We start from the raw sequence: 20,721 nt of genomic DNA on the forward strand, positions 1-20,721 counted from the left end.
AGGTTAAAAACAAACTATTTGCAAATACTATTTCAACCACAACCGATGCCAGTGATCTCTTAGGCCGGACTCACACATATGCGTGAAACATCTTCTCCGTATCGTCTGAGAATGAGGGCGTGAGGGGGAAGTCCAATGCATTGTCAATGGAAGGTTGTTTGGTTTTTTGTCGTTGCCGTGTCTCTTGCTCAACCACAGGCTGTCTTTTGGCCAAGAGACACGGCAACGACAAAACACCAAACAACCTTCCATTGACAATGCATTGGATTCGCCCCACCCCCCCTCAATCTCAGACCACACGGACACGATAGCTGTCACAACTTAGGATTGAATGGTTTCTTACTTTCATTTTTGTTTGTTTAAGATACTACTGAGACAAATTAGACTCGAGTAAACCCAGATAACGTTTAAAACTCTCATTAAAGGATTATTTTGTCCCACCACCTGTTACTTAAGGCGCATCTGTCTAAAAAGTATCCGTCTATGTTCACATACGTATTAAAAACAATGCACGAGTGCGCAACAGAGCCATAGAGATCACATACACACACAGGGAAACAAACAATAGCAAAAGTACACAACTCTACGGTTTCCTTTTTGTTTAGAAATCTCAAGTACCGTTGGCCTCAGGTGAAGTGAAGCTTTACGATTAAGTCCTTTCCACACGTAGTTATAATAATCAGCACCAGTAGAATTTGGCTGGTACTGCCCCCACCCCCTCTTCCCCCAAACACACACACAAACACACACGCACACATGTACACGCAAGCACGCAAGCACCCCCATACACACACACACACACACACACACACACACACACACACACACACACACACACACACACACACACACACACACACACACACACACTAACCCCGATACAGCCCACCCCTACTCCCCCTCACTCCCTTAGGGTAGCAGTCATTAACTGGTGGCAGTCCAGATCACCTCGCAGCTCTAGTGGTCCAGGTAGTCTCATACCGGTCTTCTGGTCTACGCACCAGCACTTTCCCCGCTGGCCATCACGCGCTGGGTGGCACTGTGGACAAATGGAACAGGGCACATGCTGGTTTCAAAGAAAGATTAAAGCATGGAAGTGATAATAACTGCTATTAGATTTTATGGGAAGTCGTTTAACTGATTGTACAATATTAACAGGCCAAAGATTGACTTGACTGTCTCATATCGTGGCAGGTTCCTAATTCCTATGTTCCTTTGCTCACCATCACCAGCCAGAAGTTTTCAACTGGTGGTCCGTGGTCCACTACTGATCTGTGAAGGTATTGCATGTGGTCCCTGACCATGCATTTAATAATGTAGGGAAGCGATTATATTTAAAAAAATTTATCAACCACTACTTGAGAAACAGTGCATTAAAGAGGTGGTGCCATAGTTTTGTTATTTTTCTGGTTTTCATGTGTCTATGAGGTTGACAGTACTTCATTAGACCCCCTGGTCTGGTTGTTATGTATTCCCTTTGTATTTTGGATTTCTTCCTGGAGGCTGCCACCTTGTGGATCAAAAGTGCGATCCAAAAACAGTGATTAAATGACATCATATAATCATCCCCTCCCCTTTTACCATTCAACCAACACTGTGGGTGTGGCTAACTTCAGCTGGGTCACCACCCACCTGACAACCAGGCATACTTAATGAACTGGTGGGTGTGGCCACATAAAAACCTAATTTTAACTCTTTCTGCACACTTTTTTGGAAAAAATCCTCCTCCTAGTATAATCATAATACCTGATAATCATGTTTTAGGGGGGAAATAAATCATGGCACTGCATCTTTAAATCACCTGGTGATGTATGATGACGCATCAATGTGGTCAGTTACTGAGAAGTCGGACATCAAGAACTTCCACAGCAGTGGCGTCAGTTCAGAAAAAGCTTTATTTTAAGAAGTACATTTCTTATTGTATTTCTATTTTTCTGAATATGGCAGCCTGGAACGGTTGTTCGAGTGCAGCTAAACTTGGCATGTTAGTAAACGTGCCACAAATTAACAATAATGAATTGCACCTGTGCAGCTGACCTGCGGAACCTGGGAATATACCATTTTGTAAAGATGGGGAGAATACAAGTGTGGAGAATATAATTATAATATCTTGTTAAAGTGACCATTTTGTAAAATGTTGCATTTGTAGTTATTTTACTGTAATTTAACAATACAATAACCAGCACAATAACCAACCCATGGATTTATATTTAAAAGTAACTTTTATTTTCCCCCCTGGACCCAAACTATATTGACGCCCCTGTTCTAGAAGAAGGTAACTAGAAAGAAGTGTGGTTGCCGTTTTTGCATTTTCCCATTCAAGTCAATGCGGAAAATTCATTCACTTATAAATGATCTCAACAGCAACATATCACTTAGCAAAATCCAAGCACACGATTCCCGACATATATGACTTGAGTGTGTGCCGCCAAAACTGTGCGACAAGTATAGTCCGGGTTGCTCTATAAAGAATAAAAGTTGGACAAGTACTATAGTACTAATTAGAAGCGTAATGGAAACTGTACCGGATTGCCTGGTTGATTAGGAAATGTGCTCATATAATCAATCGCATGTGTCTGCTCACTCACATGAGTTGCAACTAGAAAATTCGAAATTGCAAGTGTGGTTGCGCCGACGAGAGTCGTGGGTTACGCCGCCGGGACCCGAGGAAAACGTTGGGAGGAATACCTTCAGAGGCCATGCGACGTGCGATTCAAATTGGTGCTGATCGGATCCTGCGTAAGAAATAGGCTCCTCCGACAAGATTTGCAAGCCAATTACATTGTCACGTCACTTCTGAGGTCACTTTAATTTTGGGAGGATTGTTCCCCCCAAAAATCATGTTTTGGCCTGAAATTGTTACATTTTGAGTATTTGTGGCACCCCCTATGTATCAAAGTGGAAATGCTTGTGGGGATTCATTGATTATACAACCCTCGACATGCTTCGTTTGTTATCTTTGGCATTTTTTGTGATATAGGCCCCTCACACTAAATTTGGAAGCCTATAATGGACGAACGGTATGGACTATAAAAATTTTGCTTGAATATGTATGTTTATCGCATGGGTCCAGAGCATGTGTACTGATGTTTGAGAGATTTGGAGGAAAAGGAGCAAAAAGTGTGTATTGAAGAAAATGCTAAATGGCGGAAAATCGATCCTGATGCAAATAGACGGGGCCTATTCACGATATTCCTGGCCATTCTATGGAGGCTGCCATTTTCCTTTTACAGAGGGCGCTGGAGCATTTTTAAACATCTTTTCACTTCCTCCCAAGTCGAAGAACAAGAGATCCCAAGGAAGTGACAGGGAATTGTCTGTTGCCAGATATTGCCAAAGAAACAAGCGGCCAGGTCTATGAATAATAAGCCCAATAGAATTAACTAGGTTCAGTTTTACTACTTTACATTTACATTTGAAAATAGCAGATCAGCAAGCTCACAATGTGTCACATTGTGACACATTGTGAGCTTGTATATTTGCTATTTAAAAAATATAGAGGAAAGAAAAAACGAAAATAATTTGAATATTTTTGAAACATTTTAACAACACAAATCTGTGTGGCGGTCCCTGGCACCACATATTTTCAGATGGGGGTCTGCGACTGTGGACAAATCTGTTAATCTGGGGTCCTTGATATGAAAAGATTTGGGAACCACTGGTTTAAAAAATATTAGAAAGTAAGCCCAATAAACAACGACACCAATTGCTTATTATAAGCAGACATGGCAACACCGGTTCATTCAGAGCCAAGAGCCCAGAGCGCCTCTACTGACACTTTAATGCAAGGACACAGGAAACCAAATGATGTTTTTTATTTTCTTTCAGGATATGAACAGGAAGCCGGGGGCGGGGCCAGGAATATCGTGAATATGGGGAGATGCGTCATGACCCAAGGAATCCAGGGAAAAATATTTTTATTTTATTTTCTGATCTACGGTTCAAGACTTAGGCTATAGGGTGTGCCAAATGTAGTTCTAAGAGTGGCCTTACACAGGTGTTCTGATTAGACTATAGCATTAGTTCTATGCAATCAAACAATTGAAACACAGAAATGGCCGCTAAGGACTACAATGACGTAGCCGCTGGCACACACTATAGGGCAAAACGGAATGTGGGCTTTTATAGCGCCACCAGGAGGCTGACTAATGTAATTATTTTTTACTTAATTTTCGTTACTATTATGAACCTCCCCTCCAAGTTTTGAAACTGCAGGCCGGGAGGAAAAAAATACTTTGTTTTTGCATTTTCCCATTCAAGTCAAAGGGGAAATTTAATTCACTATTATTAATTAAATTACAAAACCTATCTCTTAACAAAATGCAAGCACACGATTCCCAATGAAGCCGGTCAATTTGGCTTGAGTGTGTGCCGCCAAAACTGTGGGACAAGTAGTCTGCCAACTTTTGGGGTTACTAAAATAAAGTCGGACAAGTACTATAGTATCAGCAGGGAATGTAGAATCAGTTAACATAGTTTAATATGTACGGTTAAGAGAACAGAATAAGGGCAACAATGGGAAAGGAATAGATCAGTGGTTCTCAATCGGTATTGAGCTCTGGACCACTAGCATATCTCAGTTAAATAATTACTGTGAAGGGCTTGATTTAATTCACCTCAAATTAACACATTAAATTAAACCCATAACAGTCATTATTTAATTTCAAATCTTTTTTCCCAACACTATTCCCATATCCTCCCCCAACACAACAGGTTGATTCTTAGTTAGGGTGGTGGTCCCTGGTTCATAATCAGAGCCATTAGATGCCGCCCTTCATTTATACAAAATCTGTCATATTCACTGTGTGTGATAATCTTTTTATTCCACCTCAGGATATGTAATGGCTTAAATTAACATAAATATGTCTTGGTAAAGTCTGTACAACCTAAGAACGTCTCTTATGACATTTCTGTTGTGCCATAAAATTATTCTTGATTGCCCCTTGTGTGCAGGGGTTAGAAACGATGCCACCAGAGTTTTACCATAAAGTAATTATAGTTAAAGAGTAAACAGATGGGATTTAAGTCTACTTCACAACAACGTGCTATCAAGAGCAGACTGGGGTACTTTTAACCCAGACTCTGGAGGACTGGTGCCATTAACAGGGTTCACTTTTTATCACTGACTCTGTGTCTGCTCCTTTGATTGCACACATGGCTCACAGCACAGCACAGCACACAGCCTTATCTGAGCTTTTATGTGCTCCAATTCTCTTATTCTTATCTACACCATTGCCCAATCCTACAAAAGCAGTATAACAAAAAAAGGTAATCGCATCCAAAAGCTAATAGCAACCATCACTGCAATGAAGTGATTATTGTTCGACAGTTGAAAAGGAACCACTTTACACACACTCAGTTCAGCTATTTAGTCAAACTAAATCACTTTTTATGTGCCTTAAGACATTAAGTCTTGGCACAAGTCAGAACTCTCGCACTTAATGTTTTTTAGAATCAACTGCACATTGTGTTTTGACTTATAGAATGATTGCGCAGTTTGCAGGTGACTGGGGTTGAAAGATAAGCATATCCGTATGGGCTAACAATCAGACAGAGGTTAACAGATTAAGTACTAAAAGCAAAGCCCTGAGAGATTACCAGTGCTACCTATAATGAAACCACAAACCTGCTTGGCATGGAAATCTCCATTCTTGTCACAGTTGGGTATTGGGATTGAATATAGATCCTCATGTGTACGTGTGTTCGATGCCAGCCTGTCCAGTGCTCTCTGAAGCTCAGCACGACATGGAGCCTATACCGGAAATTATGGATTAAAATCATATTAAAATACTGATTATCTGATTATCCCTATATATATATATATATTTCCTATGTAGTTAATTGAATGCATTATAACTTCAATTGGCACATTTTAACAACTGATTTCCTGGATGAAGGAAGTGTTTGCAAACAATCCTGTTCCACTGGACAGATGCAAAGCATTTTACCTGCTCTGCATCTTGCATAACGTCGTTGTCGGGTGGAAACCTCGTATCTCCAAGTTTCAAATGTGTACGTTCTTTCGCAAAGTAAAGCCCTGCTTCATCATACAAGGCCGTTGCACAAAAGTAGTGAAAACAGCAGATCTACAAGCACACAACGCCTCGCGGTGCACACAACGCCTCAACGCCTCGCGGTGCGATCGGCTGTTTTCACTAGTTTAACACATTTTTTAAATGATAAACGCAAAACAAACGGTTTTGGACATACAAGGTTTTCACCTGTCAACGACGATAAATAACACTTATCTGAGAGTTTACTGACTTTTGTTTTTCATTTCAACTCTCATAATTCATGATATTGCAGTTAAAATATGCACAATTTATAACCTGTTATCAAGAGTTTTGTGCCTGAAGGGAGAGTCTCTGAAGGCTTTATGTGGTTTGAAGCTGGTAATAAGGTCAAAGGGCATTTGTCCTCACCAGTGCAGCCTTTGGGTCTTCCCTGGCAGTGTTGCTCCTCTGGTTGGTGGACTTGATGCTAGGGTGTCGGGCCAGGGTTTTCTGGATGCAGCGTTTGTCCTGGGGACTGCAGCGGATGTTGCTGTTGTTTGGGTGCTCAGGGATGATCTCGTCCTGCCTGTCCATTGCTTCCAGGCAAAGAGAAAAGTCAGCATGAGCGTACACGTTAAACACAAATGGCCATTTGTGGGAAAAGTACTCACATTTTTAAAGTAAAAGTAGCAATACTGCAATATAGAAATACTCTGTTAGGGTGCCCTCCGACCAAAATACCGATGAGAGTGGAATCCGAGTTCCGCCAATGCATTTCAATGATAAGGGAGCGTTTTTTGCAGAAATCCTCTGCTGGCATGAAACCGCTTCACTCTCATTGAAATGCATTGGCGGAACGCGGATTCCACTCTCATAGGTATTTTGGTGTGAGGGCACCCTTACGAGTAAAATTCCGGAATTCAAAATGTACTCGAGTAAAAGTATGAAAGTGTTGGAAAACGGAATTTACTTAAAATACCAAAAGTAAAAGTACAAAATGTTTCAAAATAGTAGAGCTACTATTTTCAAATAGCCTAGGTATAAAATAGGACTAAAATGGTTAATGTATGTTTTGTAATAATATTATAATGTATATCTGCAAAGTAACTAATAACTAAAGTTTTCAAATAAATGTAGTGGAGTAAAAGTACAGTATTTGGATCCGAGATGTAGTGGAGTAGAGGTAAAAGTATTGGAGATTGGAAACACTCAAGTAAAGTACAAATACCTCAAAATTGGGGGACTGCCCATAAGTCCGAAGGTTCATTAGTCCTATCTCATTAGTCCGAATTTAGTTAGGGTTACTGAGATTAGGGTTAGGGTTAGGGTTAGGGTTAGGGTTAGGCATAGTATTCTTAACAGATTTGGACTAATGGGCTGTCGGAACAAAGAGGTTTCTGACCAATGCCATGGCACCCAAAATTGTAGTTGAGTACAGTACTTAAGTAAATGTACTTAGTCACTTTACACCACTGCAAATGATGGTGTAAATAAATAGCACTAAAAGTGGTTATTTGGCTGGTAATCAAAGAGGGATCTCTTTTGGTGTGAGCACCTGTCTTAAACACTTAAGCCCTATGTATATACAGTACTTTGTGGTATGTATGGCAAATAGCAAAAATAACTGATCTATAAGATGACAACATGTCAGTGATGATATGGGTTGTGAGCTTGTACAACAGCTATTTTTGAACATTTGTTTTAAAAATAGAAGCAGGGTTGTGGTTAAAAATGCACCTAAAATAAGATGAAGAGAAATTCACTCTAATAAAGCAGTGGTTCTCAAGCCTTTTCATGTAAAGGACCCCAAAATTAACATACAGTATTTGCCTGAGGACCCCCATCTGAAAATATTTTGTGCCAGGGACCCCCTAAACAATGTTGTTAAGTTGTTTCAAAAATATTCAAAATTTGTTCAAGATATTTTGAAAATAGCCAATGTATGGTTAAAGTGGTTACAATTATTTGTACGCAATATTAACACATTTAGCTGGGGACCCCCTGTGACCCCCTCAAGGACCCTTGGGGGTCTTCGGACCCCACTTTGAGAACCACTGCTCTAAAGAACCATACAGGGGCTGAACAGGTTCTTTGTATAGCAGCAGTGGTACATAGTACCTCAACCTCAATCCTTAAGAACCACCGAAGAAGAGCTGAAGAACCACAATTTCTTTGCATGTATACAACTGTAAGGCAGCGTGATATACCAGAGTGGCCCTTATACATACCGGTATACAGTGGCAAGCAACACATGCCGTGCGAATCTAAATGAGCGTAACACACGACCAGGCAAAGTCATGAATGGCTTTTGATTTGGTATCAGGTATGACTTGACATCGGATATAGGGCAAGAGCTACTGGGCTACTCCCACTGTCCTTCTGCATGCCCACTGTCATACAGCTGAACATACAGTGGTGGAATGTAGGCTAAAAACGAGGCCAGGTTAACCTCAAGGACATACAGAGTAGCATTCTCACTCTGGGGGGTAAACTGTACCTCGGCTCTTGCCCAGGCCCTTTTCAACTACTGCACCACATCTATCCTACAGGGGCTGGTGCATTTGAAACGCTGCCCCGCCCCGGCCCTGCCACCCTCGATCCATTGTGGCTTGTGCCACATTCACCTTTGCATCCCTATAATCCTGCAGTTCTGTGCCCCTGCAGGCAGCCAGCTGCTTCCTGAGGAACCCCCCCCCCCTCCCCTCCACAGCCACCCACCCACCCACCCCTGCTCTCCCCCATCCCTTCCACAAGAACCTCTCTCCGAGCCAGATGGAGCCTGTTTCAGGGAATTTTGCACTGTCGCCAGTGGGCATGACTGGAGATGTGTAGCACCAGGTCATAAGATGAGCAAGACAAGGGACACGGTGTGTGTGTGTGTGTGTGTGTGTGTGTGTGTGTGTGTGTGTGTGTGTGCGTGCGTGCGTGCGTGCGTGCGTGTGTGTTGCCATTAGCCTTGCTCATCTGTACGTGTAGTGCGTATTGAGGTCTCTCCCTACATTTCAACTTTGGCCTTTAACAGTTGGTAACCCCATATTATATGTTTTACGATTTGCCAGTGACCTATGGCATTTCACAGATTAGCATTCCAATCTAAACCAAACCATTCACTGTGAATTAAAACCATGGCTTTAGCGTTTTCAGGCTGTTCTTTTTCTCAGATCTCTGGAACAGACCTGAGACCTGGCTCATGTCTCAGGTGACTGCCAGGCCTTACTGCTATTCAGTACTCACATTTTTGACTTAAAATTACTCTGTTAGTGAAAGCCTGGAATTCAAAATGTACTGTTAAGTGTTCGCATCAAAATGTACTTAAAGTACCAAAAGTAAAAGTACAATTTTTTTTGAAAATAGCAGATCTACAAGCGATGCGACACGTTGTGACTTGTGTGCTTGTAGATCGGTTATTTTCAAATAGCCTTAGGCTAAAGTGGTTCATGTATGTTTTATAATAATATAATTTATACCTGCAGAAGTAACTAGCAACTAAAGTTTTCAAATAAATGTAGTGAAGTAAAAGTACAATATTTGGATCAGAGATGTAGTGGAGTAGTGAAGTACAAACATCTCAACATTGTACTTAAGTACATTACTTAAGTAAATGTACTTAGTTACTTTACACCACTGGCAATAGCACACTAAAGGCAGTCCAGTATCTTTCTTGATATCCGCTTTAGCGGGTCCTTGACCTGTTTTACTTTGAATTAATCGTCGTCCCATGTTCGTGTTACAATACTAGAAGTGATGCTCTGTGCTACACATTGGAAGGCGAGGGAGTCTCTCTGAACTTCATTGACAAGGTTGTTACTTGGTTTGGCCAAAAGGAAGTGTTTCTTGTCTGTTTGTATTTTTAGTCTTGTTGCCATTAGCCTTGCTCATCAGCACTTTCTCCCACAAGACCCAGCAGGGTTTCAGCTGTTTCCGCAGTCCCAAGCTGTTCTTTCCCCTCTTTTGCCATTTTGCGGTTTTCCGATTCCACGCTCTTTCAGAGTGCCATTTTACACGAGCCTAAGTGATTTAGAAGTGGGTCAGGGGTGCCATGTCCTGTTTGCTACCACTGCTGTTCTCCTGGGAGGAAGCCACCATTTCTCTCTATGTGGTTTCACCAAGACTGGATCAACAGCTCTCAGTGTAAAACACCAGTTAAGCATTTTAGCTGATAATACACTGTTCTGCTGTCACAGGTGGACAGCCAAAGCTATGATTGAAAAACTAACAACTAAAAAACTAAAAACCAGAAAAAGAAAAGAAAATACTCTCATTGTTAGGAGATGAATTACAAACTGTAATTATTTGGTATTTTAACAAATCATGTTGAGTCCCAAAAAAACATTAATTGACTCACTATATGTTTATAATTCTTCTACAGCAGCCTGTATCAACCAAAAAGTATGGTCCAAGTACACAAGCCTCAAATTATTCAGTGGGAAATGGAACGTATTGAATAGTGAGTAATGGTACACACCATAGAAGGATGGTTCAGACAGGGATCTACATGTATGGACATAAAAGGGATTGTATGTATGATGTCAGATGTGATAGACGTCATAGGATTTTCGCATAACGAATAACTGAGAAAGCATGTTTGGGGTCTCACAGACGGCCAAAACGTTTCGCAACCTCGCCCTTTAGGCGTCTTACTATGTCATTTACTGATAAATGGCTCTAAGGATGGCGATGCTGTCTGTCCGTCCGTCCGTCCGTCCGTCCGTCCGTCTGTTTGTTTGTTTGTTCGCCCATTCAGCTGGACCCTTGTCTCTTCAGCCCTGAACAACATATCTCAAAAACTATTGGCCAGATTCCCATGGAATTTGGCTTGGGCAGGTACCTCGCCATTCTAACGCTTCACGTACCACGTTGTTAACGACGGAAAGCACACCATGTGGAAACTAACCAATCTCTAAATAGATTATAACTGATTGCCACCATAATTGATATGCAACTCAGAGTCGACCATCAACCGCTCAGCTATGGCCTTGCTCGGCTGCTCCTCCAGGGGCTTAATAGGCTTCTATTGGAGCGCCTGCCTTGTTTTCGAAGCCAAAATGTTTTGTGAGTCAATATGGTCCGCAAGGATGCATTTCTTTGGCATCAACGTGGTGAGCAAAAGCTATTCAGTTGACATGGTCCGCAGGTCCATATTCCTTTTGTGAAATGGTATGCAAAAAAGGCAGCCCCAGCGTCATTATAGTAACATCAGAAACAGGAACTTTTGCATACCATGAGTGTAATGGTGTGCATGTGTAAACTTAAACTTGGCAGTGGTACAACATTTTGCAGCATAGCAAAGCTTTATCATTGAAAGCGGCAAATTGTCTGTTCATGGGGAAGAGAGGAAAATGTATTCATGTGTATGATAATTAGTGGATTAGTGGATTCCTATAGGGCAACCAGACTATAGTTCTTGTCCAGATTTATTATTTCATATAGATTAACCCCAAGTAACCCAAGTCCATTGAGTTCAATGGACTTTCTCTCTAACCCCAAAACCCCAAAAGTCCATTGAGTTCAATTTGTGCTCATACACACGAAGTAACTGATGCCACGGAAAGAATAGAAGGAGAGACCCCAATGTATTAGCCAAAAATATTAGCACGGACCTGAGATCCCATGTCCCAGACGGACCCTGGCCGACATCAGCCCAAAACGCAGGCATAGTCCGAGGGCAAAGTCTAACTTATCTCATATCCTGGAACATCAAACCGGCACCAGGCAGAACATCACCCAGGACCAGGGTCCCTGTCCCAGATCCCAGGCGGCACCCTGCCGACACCAACGCAAAAACCAGTCCGAGGGCAAAGTGAATCCACATCCTGGACTTGAGCTAAGAGCATACACAACCTTCTATAATCTGACCAGGCCTCTAGTCTGACAACATACACAACAAAAACATATTGACATGTGTGCCTATCAACACTGATTTGTGCAGGTGCCCTTGCAGTTACCCAATGTTGAGAAGTAGTGATTAATATTAACAGCCAATACAAAATAGTCAAAAGAAATTAGCACAGCCACAGAACTCCATGTATGGAGATCCAAATATATTAGCCAAAAAAATATTTGCCCAAAAAGATTAGCACGGATTTCCATGTATGGAGATCCGTGCTCATACACATAAAGTACAGAACGAAAAGAACAGCCCATACAAGGAGATATGCACGTGTTTGCACCGCTCACTTCGCACTTGTAGGATTTTTAGACGATATTGACTTAATGCTGAAGCTTTCTGCATTTACATTTACTCAATCTGGCTAGCCATCGTCACGAAAAGGGACCGCCCACTTGTCCCTTTTCTGATGGCGTAGCCATCATTGACTCTTGTCTCGAGAGATTGACATTTACTAGATCCTTAGCCCTCTCCTCACCCGTCCCTAAGGGATCCATTGCTAAAACTGTATAAATAGCCTTATATATGCCTTGATATTATGATGTCACCCTTCCACATTTTTCCACATATCAGAACTCTTCGCGTGATTTTTGAAGGAATTGTTCTATGTTCAGGAGCAGCACAGCCTCTAGCGCAGACCTGGGCATTGTGCGGTCCGGGGGCCGTATGCGGCCCTTAATTTGGTTCACTCTGACCGGCCCTTGTAAATTACACTATAAATTGTAAATTGCAAATGACAAAATAAACACACTTTCTAATTTTACCTCGTGCATGGACTAAAGCTGCATTTCTTTTATTTTTAAGTTTTTTATTCACATACATATGGACGCAATGCGTACATCAGCACGTGTGCGTGATCTTTGGATGTTGTCTCAATAACAAGGAGGTGGTCAGACTGGTCACACGTCAAGACGACCTGCCTTACCTTACCCATCAAAAAAGGCTAAAGTGGCTAAAAAAAGAAAAATTCGATGCCGAATGCCGGGTATTTATGTACTGAAGTCGGACGTAAAGCCGTGTGTTTAGTTTGGGGAAGCACATCTTGCGGGGAGCACTGCCTTTTGGCCCGGCCCTCCACAATATTTTCTGTTGTTCATGTGCCCCCATGGAAAGAATAATTGCCCACCCCTGCTCTAACAGGGCTTTAATCTCATAGTCTTGTTTCCCAGTGTTTATAGGTAGCTTCCCTATGATGACTCCATCCAACTAGAGTTACTGCATCAAAATGTTCCTGTCAGTCAACAAGACATACTGTCTGAGTACTGGACCACAGTGTTTCATGCTCAAGGCTGGAGAATTCGTAGAACGACCAGAGCCGCAGTGCTGTTGCCAAACAACCGTCCAAGTTTGCGTTTGAGCAATAAAAAAAAGCCCATGAGAACAATTATAACATTGTTAGTCTACACTACAAGCTCTGCAGCGACTTCTCTTTCAAGGAGCACATGCAACCAAAAGTGAATAATTTATGTGTGCACTGTGCAGCACAAGAAAACTTTTTTTTATTATGGTTTGAAAAGTGACCATTTTAAAATAATATATCTTACTTTGTTTTTTTTTACAACAAGGGTTAATATTTTAGATTGTAATTAGAGAAAAGAAAAGATGAGTGTTAAAATGTTTTCATTTACTTCTTTCTATCGTTTTACCGATTTTGATTTCAGTGGGTAGGGGCATGCGTACAAGTGGCTAAATATGTCATTTTTGACACAGTAAGCCAGCAATGTCTTTATTACTATTTACAGTAACACTGCTAGCCCCCACAAGTCACATCTGCACAGGACTGCATGAGTGCATCTTGGGAATGGGCTTATTGTGTCTAAAAATACATATTTAGCCACTTGTACCACTGAAATCAAAAGCATTGAAATCGCTAAAACGATAGAAAGCAGTAAATGAAAACATTTCAACACTGATCTTTTCTTTCTCTAAAACAAAAAGTTTTTGTTAAAAGGTTGAATCGTTACATTCTGTAATCATTGCTATAGAGCGTTTGTTTAGTCACAGACGTCTCTCCAGCTCTCCAGCTCTTTAATAAATAGAAAATACATTTTCAGGTACTGTAGGTCAGTGATTCTCAACCTTTTCAGGCCGCGATCCCCCAAATAATCATATTTGAACTGGGGACCCCCCACCCTGATGAGCACTAAGAGTTGAGGCATTACATTTGGCATAACACGGTTATATTGTGAAAATAGCAAATGTACATTGTTTTCACAATTTCTGCCTCTAATGTTTGACAATTTGGCCAATGTTTAATTTGTCATTTTAGAGGTATCAAAAAGTCCTTAAATTGTCACATTAGAAATGTGCAGATACCCTCTATTCACTTAAACGTTATGTTGGTTTGTTTACGGTTGAGTGATCATCTGGGGACCCCCCAAAATAATTTAGGGACCCCCCTGGGGGTCCCAACCCACAGGTTGAGAACCACTGCTGTAGGTGATAGAATTTCAGCCAAGAGAGTAGGCTACCCATTTATCAGCTTCATTATTATAGTGTCCCAGTTCCAATTTTGTATGCTTGTGTCTTTGTGTCATCACTTCAAATATCAGTATCCAGTCTGAGCTCTCTATCCTGATTGGATAAAATTGGAATCCAAATAGATATTTAACACTTATTTTAACCAAATAAAATCACTTAACCCGACCTAAGTATAGAGGTATATCTGTCAAAAATGCTTTTGATCACTTTTCCCTTAGCATATGCCACCAAATGTGTTGCTTTGTAGAGCCTTGCTTTAGAGTTGTGTCATCTTGAGAAGTTGACAGGGTGAGCAACTATGTTGCTTAGGCTGATTGTTTTGAATTGCTGAATTGCCTCTCTGTTTATTGTATCTCTCCAGTGTAATAACTGTTTGATGCACTGTATCTCATTAACAGAGATTGAACACTGATCCAGTTTCTCTGAGAAACTGTGGGACATAAATAAAGGATCCTGTCTGTATGCTGCTGCTGCTGCAGTGCTTCCTGTTGGTGTTGATTTTAATGAGATAGAGAATCAGAATATTTTAGTCCCAAAGAGTAAGCTAACAATTCATACTTTTACGTTTAACTGTGTGTTGAAAATAAAGAAGAACATTACTGCAATGTGCCTTGTCATACCTTTTTCAGGCAGTGTTCCATTTCTACAGAATAACCCCCAAAAAAGAAGAAAAGAATGCCGATGTCTAATACACCTGCGGCCAGTGGAGTGGGTGTGTTGTAATGGCCCCGGTCTGAATGTACCGGTATATGTCTTATATAACTCAATCTCTGCTTTAATCTGATTTGGATCAAACTTTTCGGGGTATATTAGGACGGATACAGGAAGAATGGACACCTAAACATTGTAGGCACCTCCATGCTGTTGAATGTTGCAATGTTTGCTGAATTTAATAGGCACACACTATAATGTTTTTTCGATGTGAATAGTACTGTATGTGAAAACGTTAATTCATTATTATTTATTTTGTCTCTTTAATGAGCGATTGTAAAGCTAGATAGTATAGCGGCCTATACTCTGTAGTATGGTGGTATCTGAGGTGGCCAGTCCTCCACAAATGGTGCCCAGACTTCTCAGATGCCAACTCTTCCAGTTACCTTCAGGAGTCTGACCTACTGACTTTTGAGCGGTGCTAACTGCTCCTACATCTGGCTTTGTCTGTATGTACGTATGTCCCGATGCCTGTATGTATGTTCCGCCTCATGTGGAATGCTTAATGAAATTAAAGCTAACGCTGCTAAGGTCAAGGTCACAAATGAAGATCAAGGTTTTGCCATATGCTTATACATGGGTCAGTGTGGGGGTTGGGGTCATGGGGTGATGCCTGAAGCAGCAGGATACCCAACACCTGTGACTAATGAGCTGATTGGCTGGCAGCCATTAAGAGTCAGCCACTCAGTTTTCTCTGTGTGTTTTGTGAGCGGGCCTTGCATTAAATGTGGTGCAGGCGTGGCATTAAATAAACCAGTAAGACTCCATAATCGGGAGATAAGCAACCGTCAGGTTGCATGTATGCACAAATTGGCCTTATCAACCTCATGGTGGCGTTAGAAGAGGGGCATGTGAGAAAGCAGGGGCGGAGGTTGTGGTTTGCCAGCCAAGGAGTGTGTGCAAAGTTTGGCATGGATAGGGGCAGCGGTGCCGGAGATAAGAGTAGGGCAAAAGTGTGACGTGACGTGACGGACAGATGGAGGGACTTCACGTGGAGGTTTTCATAGTAACTTGCGACCTGACGGTCGCAATTAATGTCAGAAATCCAGCTTGTTGTTCCGCATTCAAAAAACATACACAATTGTATCATTACCTTGGTTGCTACTTAATAAATAGCTATATTTGCTTACAGGTCTCTGAATAAATAATACTAGAGTGAATTGCAGTAATGAGTATGTATCACTTGTATACCGGTACATGTGATGGCTAGCCATGAATACAGAGAAACCTATCCTACAATAGAGTTTAATTAGGTCAAACTGTTGGGTTGTATAATTGTTAAGATTATTATGAAATTATTTATCCAGATTTTTAGGCTATTGAATCAGGGACTTGTGAGCTTTATCCTGCCAGTGGATACATTTACAGTGATTGAGGACTGTACTTCTGACGCAAATATATTTGTTCTCCAGCGAAATGTGTGACAGCAAATCCCTGCTGAATTGCTTGTAATAAACAAAATTGTGTTGAAATATCTTGTGTTTACAAAAGGTATGAATGAACATTAATCGACACAGGCCAGATGTTGTCAGTATGGATGAAGATTCAATGTTCCTGGACGATTTCACACATGACATAGGCCTATGAAATCAGGGCACTTTGGGATTGTGATTTCACCATCCTCTCCACGTTGGGTATATTTCATGGCCAAGACCACATTACATTGTTTGTGTATCTCTTCCTCCACAGCTCAAACAACAGAAGGGGGTTGCTCTCCCGTGGAGAAGGGCAATTAGCTCATCATATTTACTCCTGCATAAGTCCCAGCTGTGTAAATGTGCAACATAACCCAACGCAAGCAAATACAAAACATGCAGGGGACATCTGCCGAGGGCGATTCAAGAGATTTCTCCTTTGGCACCAGAAGGTACTCCTACAGTACATACTCAGTGGTGTGTTCTAGACTTTTTTTGAGAGCATACTATAATTATGATCCGCGGCTATTCGTGTGGCCAGGGCATACGCCAGTGCTTAATGCCTATCAAATACGCTGTATACCGGTACGTGCGTTTCCATGCAACAGTGAAGAATTGAATTTATCACACTAGCTGTATAAGGACTATAAGTCAAACTGGGTCGAATTATGTTGAGGTTCAACTTACAAAATACTTGACAGCTTCATTCATTCATTGGCGTCTGTAGGCATTGGGTTTGTTTCATATCTGACATCTGTATCTGTTTGTAAATAATACCCATTTCACAGTCAGCTGGAGGCATTTGAATATGACACCAGGGGAGACTTGGCTGGAATGTTGGAACGGATGCCAGCACATGCATAATGATTTATTCTAAGTATTAAGATAGAGAGGGTTTCTAAGAATTGTATACCAGTAAGACTCCCTAATCGGGAGATAAGCGACCGTTGGTCGCTTATCTCCATAAATAGGCCAAAAAGTAGTTTGTGCAAAATCGTCCTGATGGTGGCGCTAGATGGGACAGATGCGTTGTGATTACATGACTGTAGAGATACTGTGTACTGGTGTGCATGATTTTAGGGCAAAATCTGTAGGAGCAGGGTGACTGTAGAGATACTGTGTAGTGGTTTGTGTGATTTTAGGGCAAATTCTGTAGGAGCAGTGTCCAAAAATGTGTTTTTTAAAAATCAGCCAGATGGTGGCGCTAGATGGGACAGATGCATTTTGATGACATGACTGTGTAGTTATGAACAATAGCTAATGTATACAACTAACCTTTGTGGTATGTTCTTGCAAAAGTCTCATTTCTTCTAGAAGTCTTCAAATCTTGTGTGTTGTCTTCATTGAGTTTGGGAGAAATGCCAATACTAGCATGCAAGATGCAAGCTCTCCTGCTGTGTGTGTGTGTGTGTGTGTGTGTGTGTGTGTGTGTGTGTGTGTGTGTGTGTGTGTGTGTGTGTGTGTGTGTGTGTGTGTGTGTGTGTGTGTGTGTGTGTGTGTGTGTGTGTGTGTGTGTGTGTGTGAGAGAGAGAGGACAGTGGCAACATTCCTTGCCACTTGGCAGGTCACACATTATGTTTGAGAGAGAGAGAGAGAGTGTGTGTGTGTGTGTGTGTGTGTGTGTGTGTGTGTGTGTGTGTGTGTGTGTGTGTGTGTGTGTGTGTGTGTGTGTGTGTGTGTGTGTGTGTGTGACACAGAGAGAGCAGCCCCGTTGGGGTGGTCATTTGGTCATTTTTGCACATTTGGTAATTTTTTACACCTGGGGGTCCCCCAGGGACCTGGGGGTCCCCGAAACTCCGGGGGTCCTTGGAGGTTGTAGTTTGGCAGGCAAGGAGTGTGTGTGCAAAATCTGGCATGGATCGGGGCAACGGTTGCAGAGATATGAGCAGGGCAAAAGTGTGACGTGTGACGTGTGACAGAGGGAGTGACGGAGGGAGTGACGGAGGGACAGCCGGTGGAGGTTTGGATAGTGTGCAAGTAACTGCGACCTACGGTCGCAATCAAGAAGCACTGAGGAAGTGCCTTGGTCTTGGATGTGAGATGCAGAATAGTGGTTGCCGTTGCTATGGAAATTGAATTTTAGAACAACCTTAAGGCCTGATTAATTTTTGAGAACACAATTCAAGCTACACAGTTTTAAACCAGGGGAAATAATGGGATCCTATAACATGCATTTTCTTGTTTTAAATAGCCTTTGCATTAATACTTAGAAATTGTGACTTAAAACCTGACTACACACCTACATTCCTATCTTTTTCTATCCCATGGAGTCCCTTTTTTATGAATCCTATTTCTTTTCTAAAAACCCACATCTATTTTTATCTGGCATGTTCACTGTTGCTAGGAGTGGAGCAGTGCGGGACGTGTATTCAAGTGATGCACCCCCTGGTTTAATAATGCATAAGTGCGGCGAATGCACCACAAAGGACTTCTCCTGGTACTTGTGACTGCACAGCAAAATTCTCAGTGTTAGTTGAATTCTGAGAGTGTGACATTTTTCATAGTCAGAGTAACATCAACACCAAGAATTTTACAGTGTAGAGTTACTCTACTCAGCCTCTCTCCGATGCCAGGGTTTACATTGAGCATTCTTATACAGGAGGTTCTGAGACACTGCTGAGGAGTATTGATGTACATTGAGATTTATTGAGCAGAGCCTCCCTGCTTTGTTATGACAAACTCCAGGGGTGAGAAGGAGTGGGGATTAAAACAGAACTTGGCACACGGATTCCAGAACACTGAAAACAAAACTTCGAAACTTTCCAAAATGTTCCGTGTGTCGCTGCCCCACCCTGGAGAATGGAACAGATAACCCAGTTCTGTCTCGGCAAATCGGACTACAGAACATCAAAGCCATTCAGTAAACAATGTTTAGGAAAAACATTCTCAAAGATTAAGCTGTGTGGTTGGACGGAGCCGGGCCAAGCTGAGACTGCCCTCCTTTTTATCATGCTCTAAACAGCTTTCCTCTTCTTTCTGATTCCGTTTAGTCACGCTATGTGCCGGCCTAACCTATGTTGGCCCCGCACAGGGAGCAGAAGGCTCTCATTTCGGCTCTGGCAGCTAGAGTGCCGATGAGCTCATCTTTGTAGAAGAGCTGGACACGGTGGGCGATGTGCTTGAAGGCTTGAGAGGGGAGAGAGGTGGGGAGGGGAGAAGAGAGGAGGGGAGGGGGGCTCAGAGAGGGCCGGGGGAAACAGATGCAGCAATAGAGAGAATTGCTGGGAGTTTAATGTTGGTTAAGTTGAGAAGTTTTCTGTTCTGGCAGTAACGGATAGCCTGTTGCCACCAGCGATAACCCTCTGGGAAGCAAGGCTTTAGCAAAAAAGCAACTCTGGGCCAATTAGCAGACTATCTGGAACAAATGAGAGAAATGTGTTGTTCACAGCGCGTTTTTAACGACCACCTCCCGAAACTCACATGCCATAATGGAAATTAGATTCAGACGACTGTATTGATCCCAAAAAGGGCAATTCACCCGCTGTGACTCCATAGTCTTTATAGAGACGAGGGAGAAGAATGGGAGAGAGCGAGTTCCATCAGTAACATGGGGATAAGACAACACCCTCAAGCAGGCACAGGAAAGAAGAAGGTACGATAAGATATGCAACATTAGACGCTTTCCAGGGATAAAGTGGAAACAGACATGTAGCTGAAGGAAGTATACTGCTAAGAGGGGGGGGGCATACAACAGGAGTCAGGTGTCTGCCAACAAGAGCATGATAAAGACATCACTTGTAGAAAAGGAGTTAAACATCTGCAGCAAACAGGAGGAGATAGGAGAAGGAGTAAGAGAGTGGAACGTAGGTGGAGGAAGAGGACAAGAGACATCCGTGGAAGTGGATTACTGATTGCAGAGAGCTCTAATAGCCCCAGACTGGCCACACTCCATTACAGAGTCATTTCATGCAGCAGACAGGCAGCTTTTATTACCTACTCTCATTACACACACACTGCCCAACATTGCACTCTTCTCCGCACCACCACACCACGGATGTCCGTATGTCTGCGTGCATGCTCTCCACATGTGCCTGTGTGCAGGACCACAGATGAACATGCAGACATACTGTGCATACACACATGCAAGCGCATACTACACGTTCTCTTTACACAATGCAGAATCGTGAGTGCATGTGTGCCCGTGCAGCCGCCACCGCGGGTCCTCTGTGCTCCTCTCCTCTGGAGATCGGCTATGTGTGAACAGCGGGGGCCAATCCACAGCAAGTGGCCGTGA

General features: G+C 42.3%; 1 protein-coding gene across 2 annotated transcripts in view; it reads right to left on the reverse strand.

Annotated features, from left to right (window-relative positions):
• Positions 1–901: 901 nt before the first annotated feature.
• Positions 902–20,721, reverse strand: part of LOC308282493 (insulin-like growth factor-binding protein 4) — a gene marked incomplete at its 3' end in the record, with an annotated part of 21,348 nt that continues 1,528 nt past the window's right edge. Inside the window, exons 2-4 of one of the 2 annotated variants that reach the window (XM_080722858.1) lie at positions 6,423–6,589; positions 5,627–5,752; positions 902–1,039 (exon numbers count right to left, since the gene is read on the reverse strand). In XM_080722858.1, coding sequence (XP_080578984.1) covers positions 902–1,039; positions 5,627–5,752; positions 6,423–6,589 — 431 coding nt within the window. The remainder of the gene's footprint in view (positions 1,040–5,626; positions 5,753–6,422; positions 6,590–20,721) is intronic. The other variant, XM_080722859.1, reaches the window with a different exon arrangement.

This window comes from Nannobrachium achirus, assembly GCF_963921795.1.
Source record: "Nannobrachium achirus genome assembly, chromosome: 3".
Classification (NCBI taxonomy): Eukaryota; Metazoa; Chordata; class Actinopteri; order Myctophiformes; family Myctophidae; genus Nannobrachium; species Nannobrachium achirus.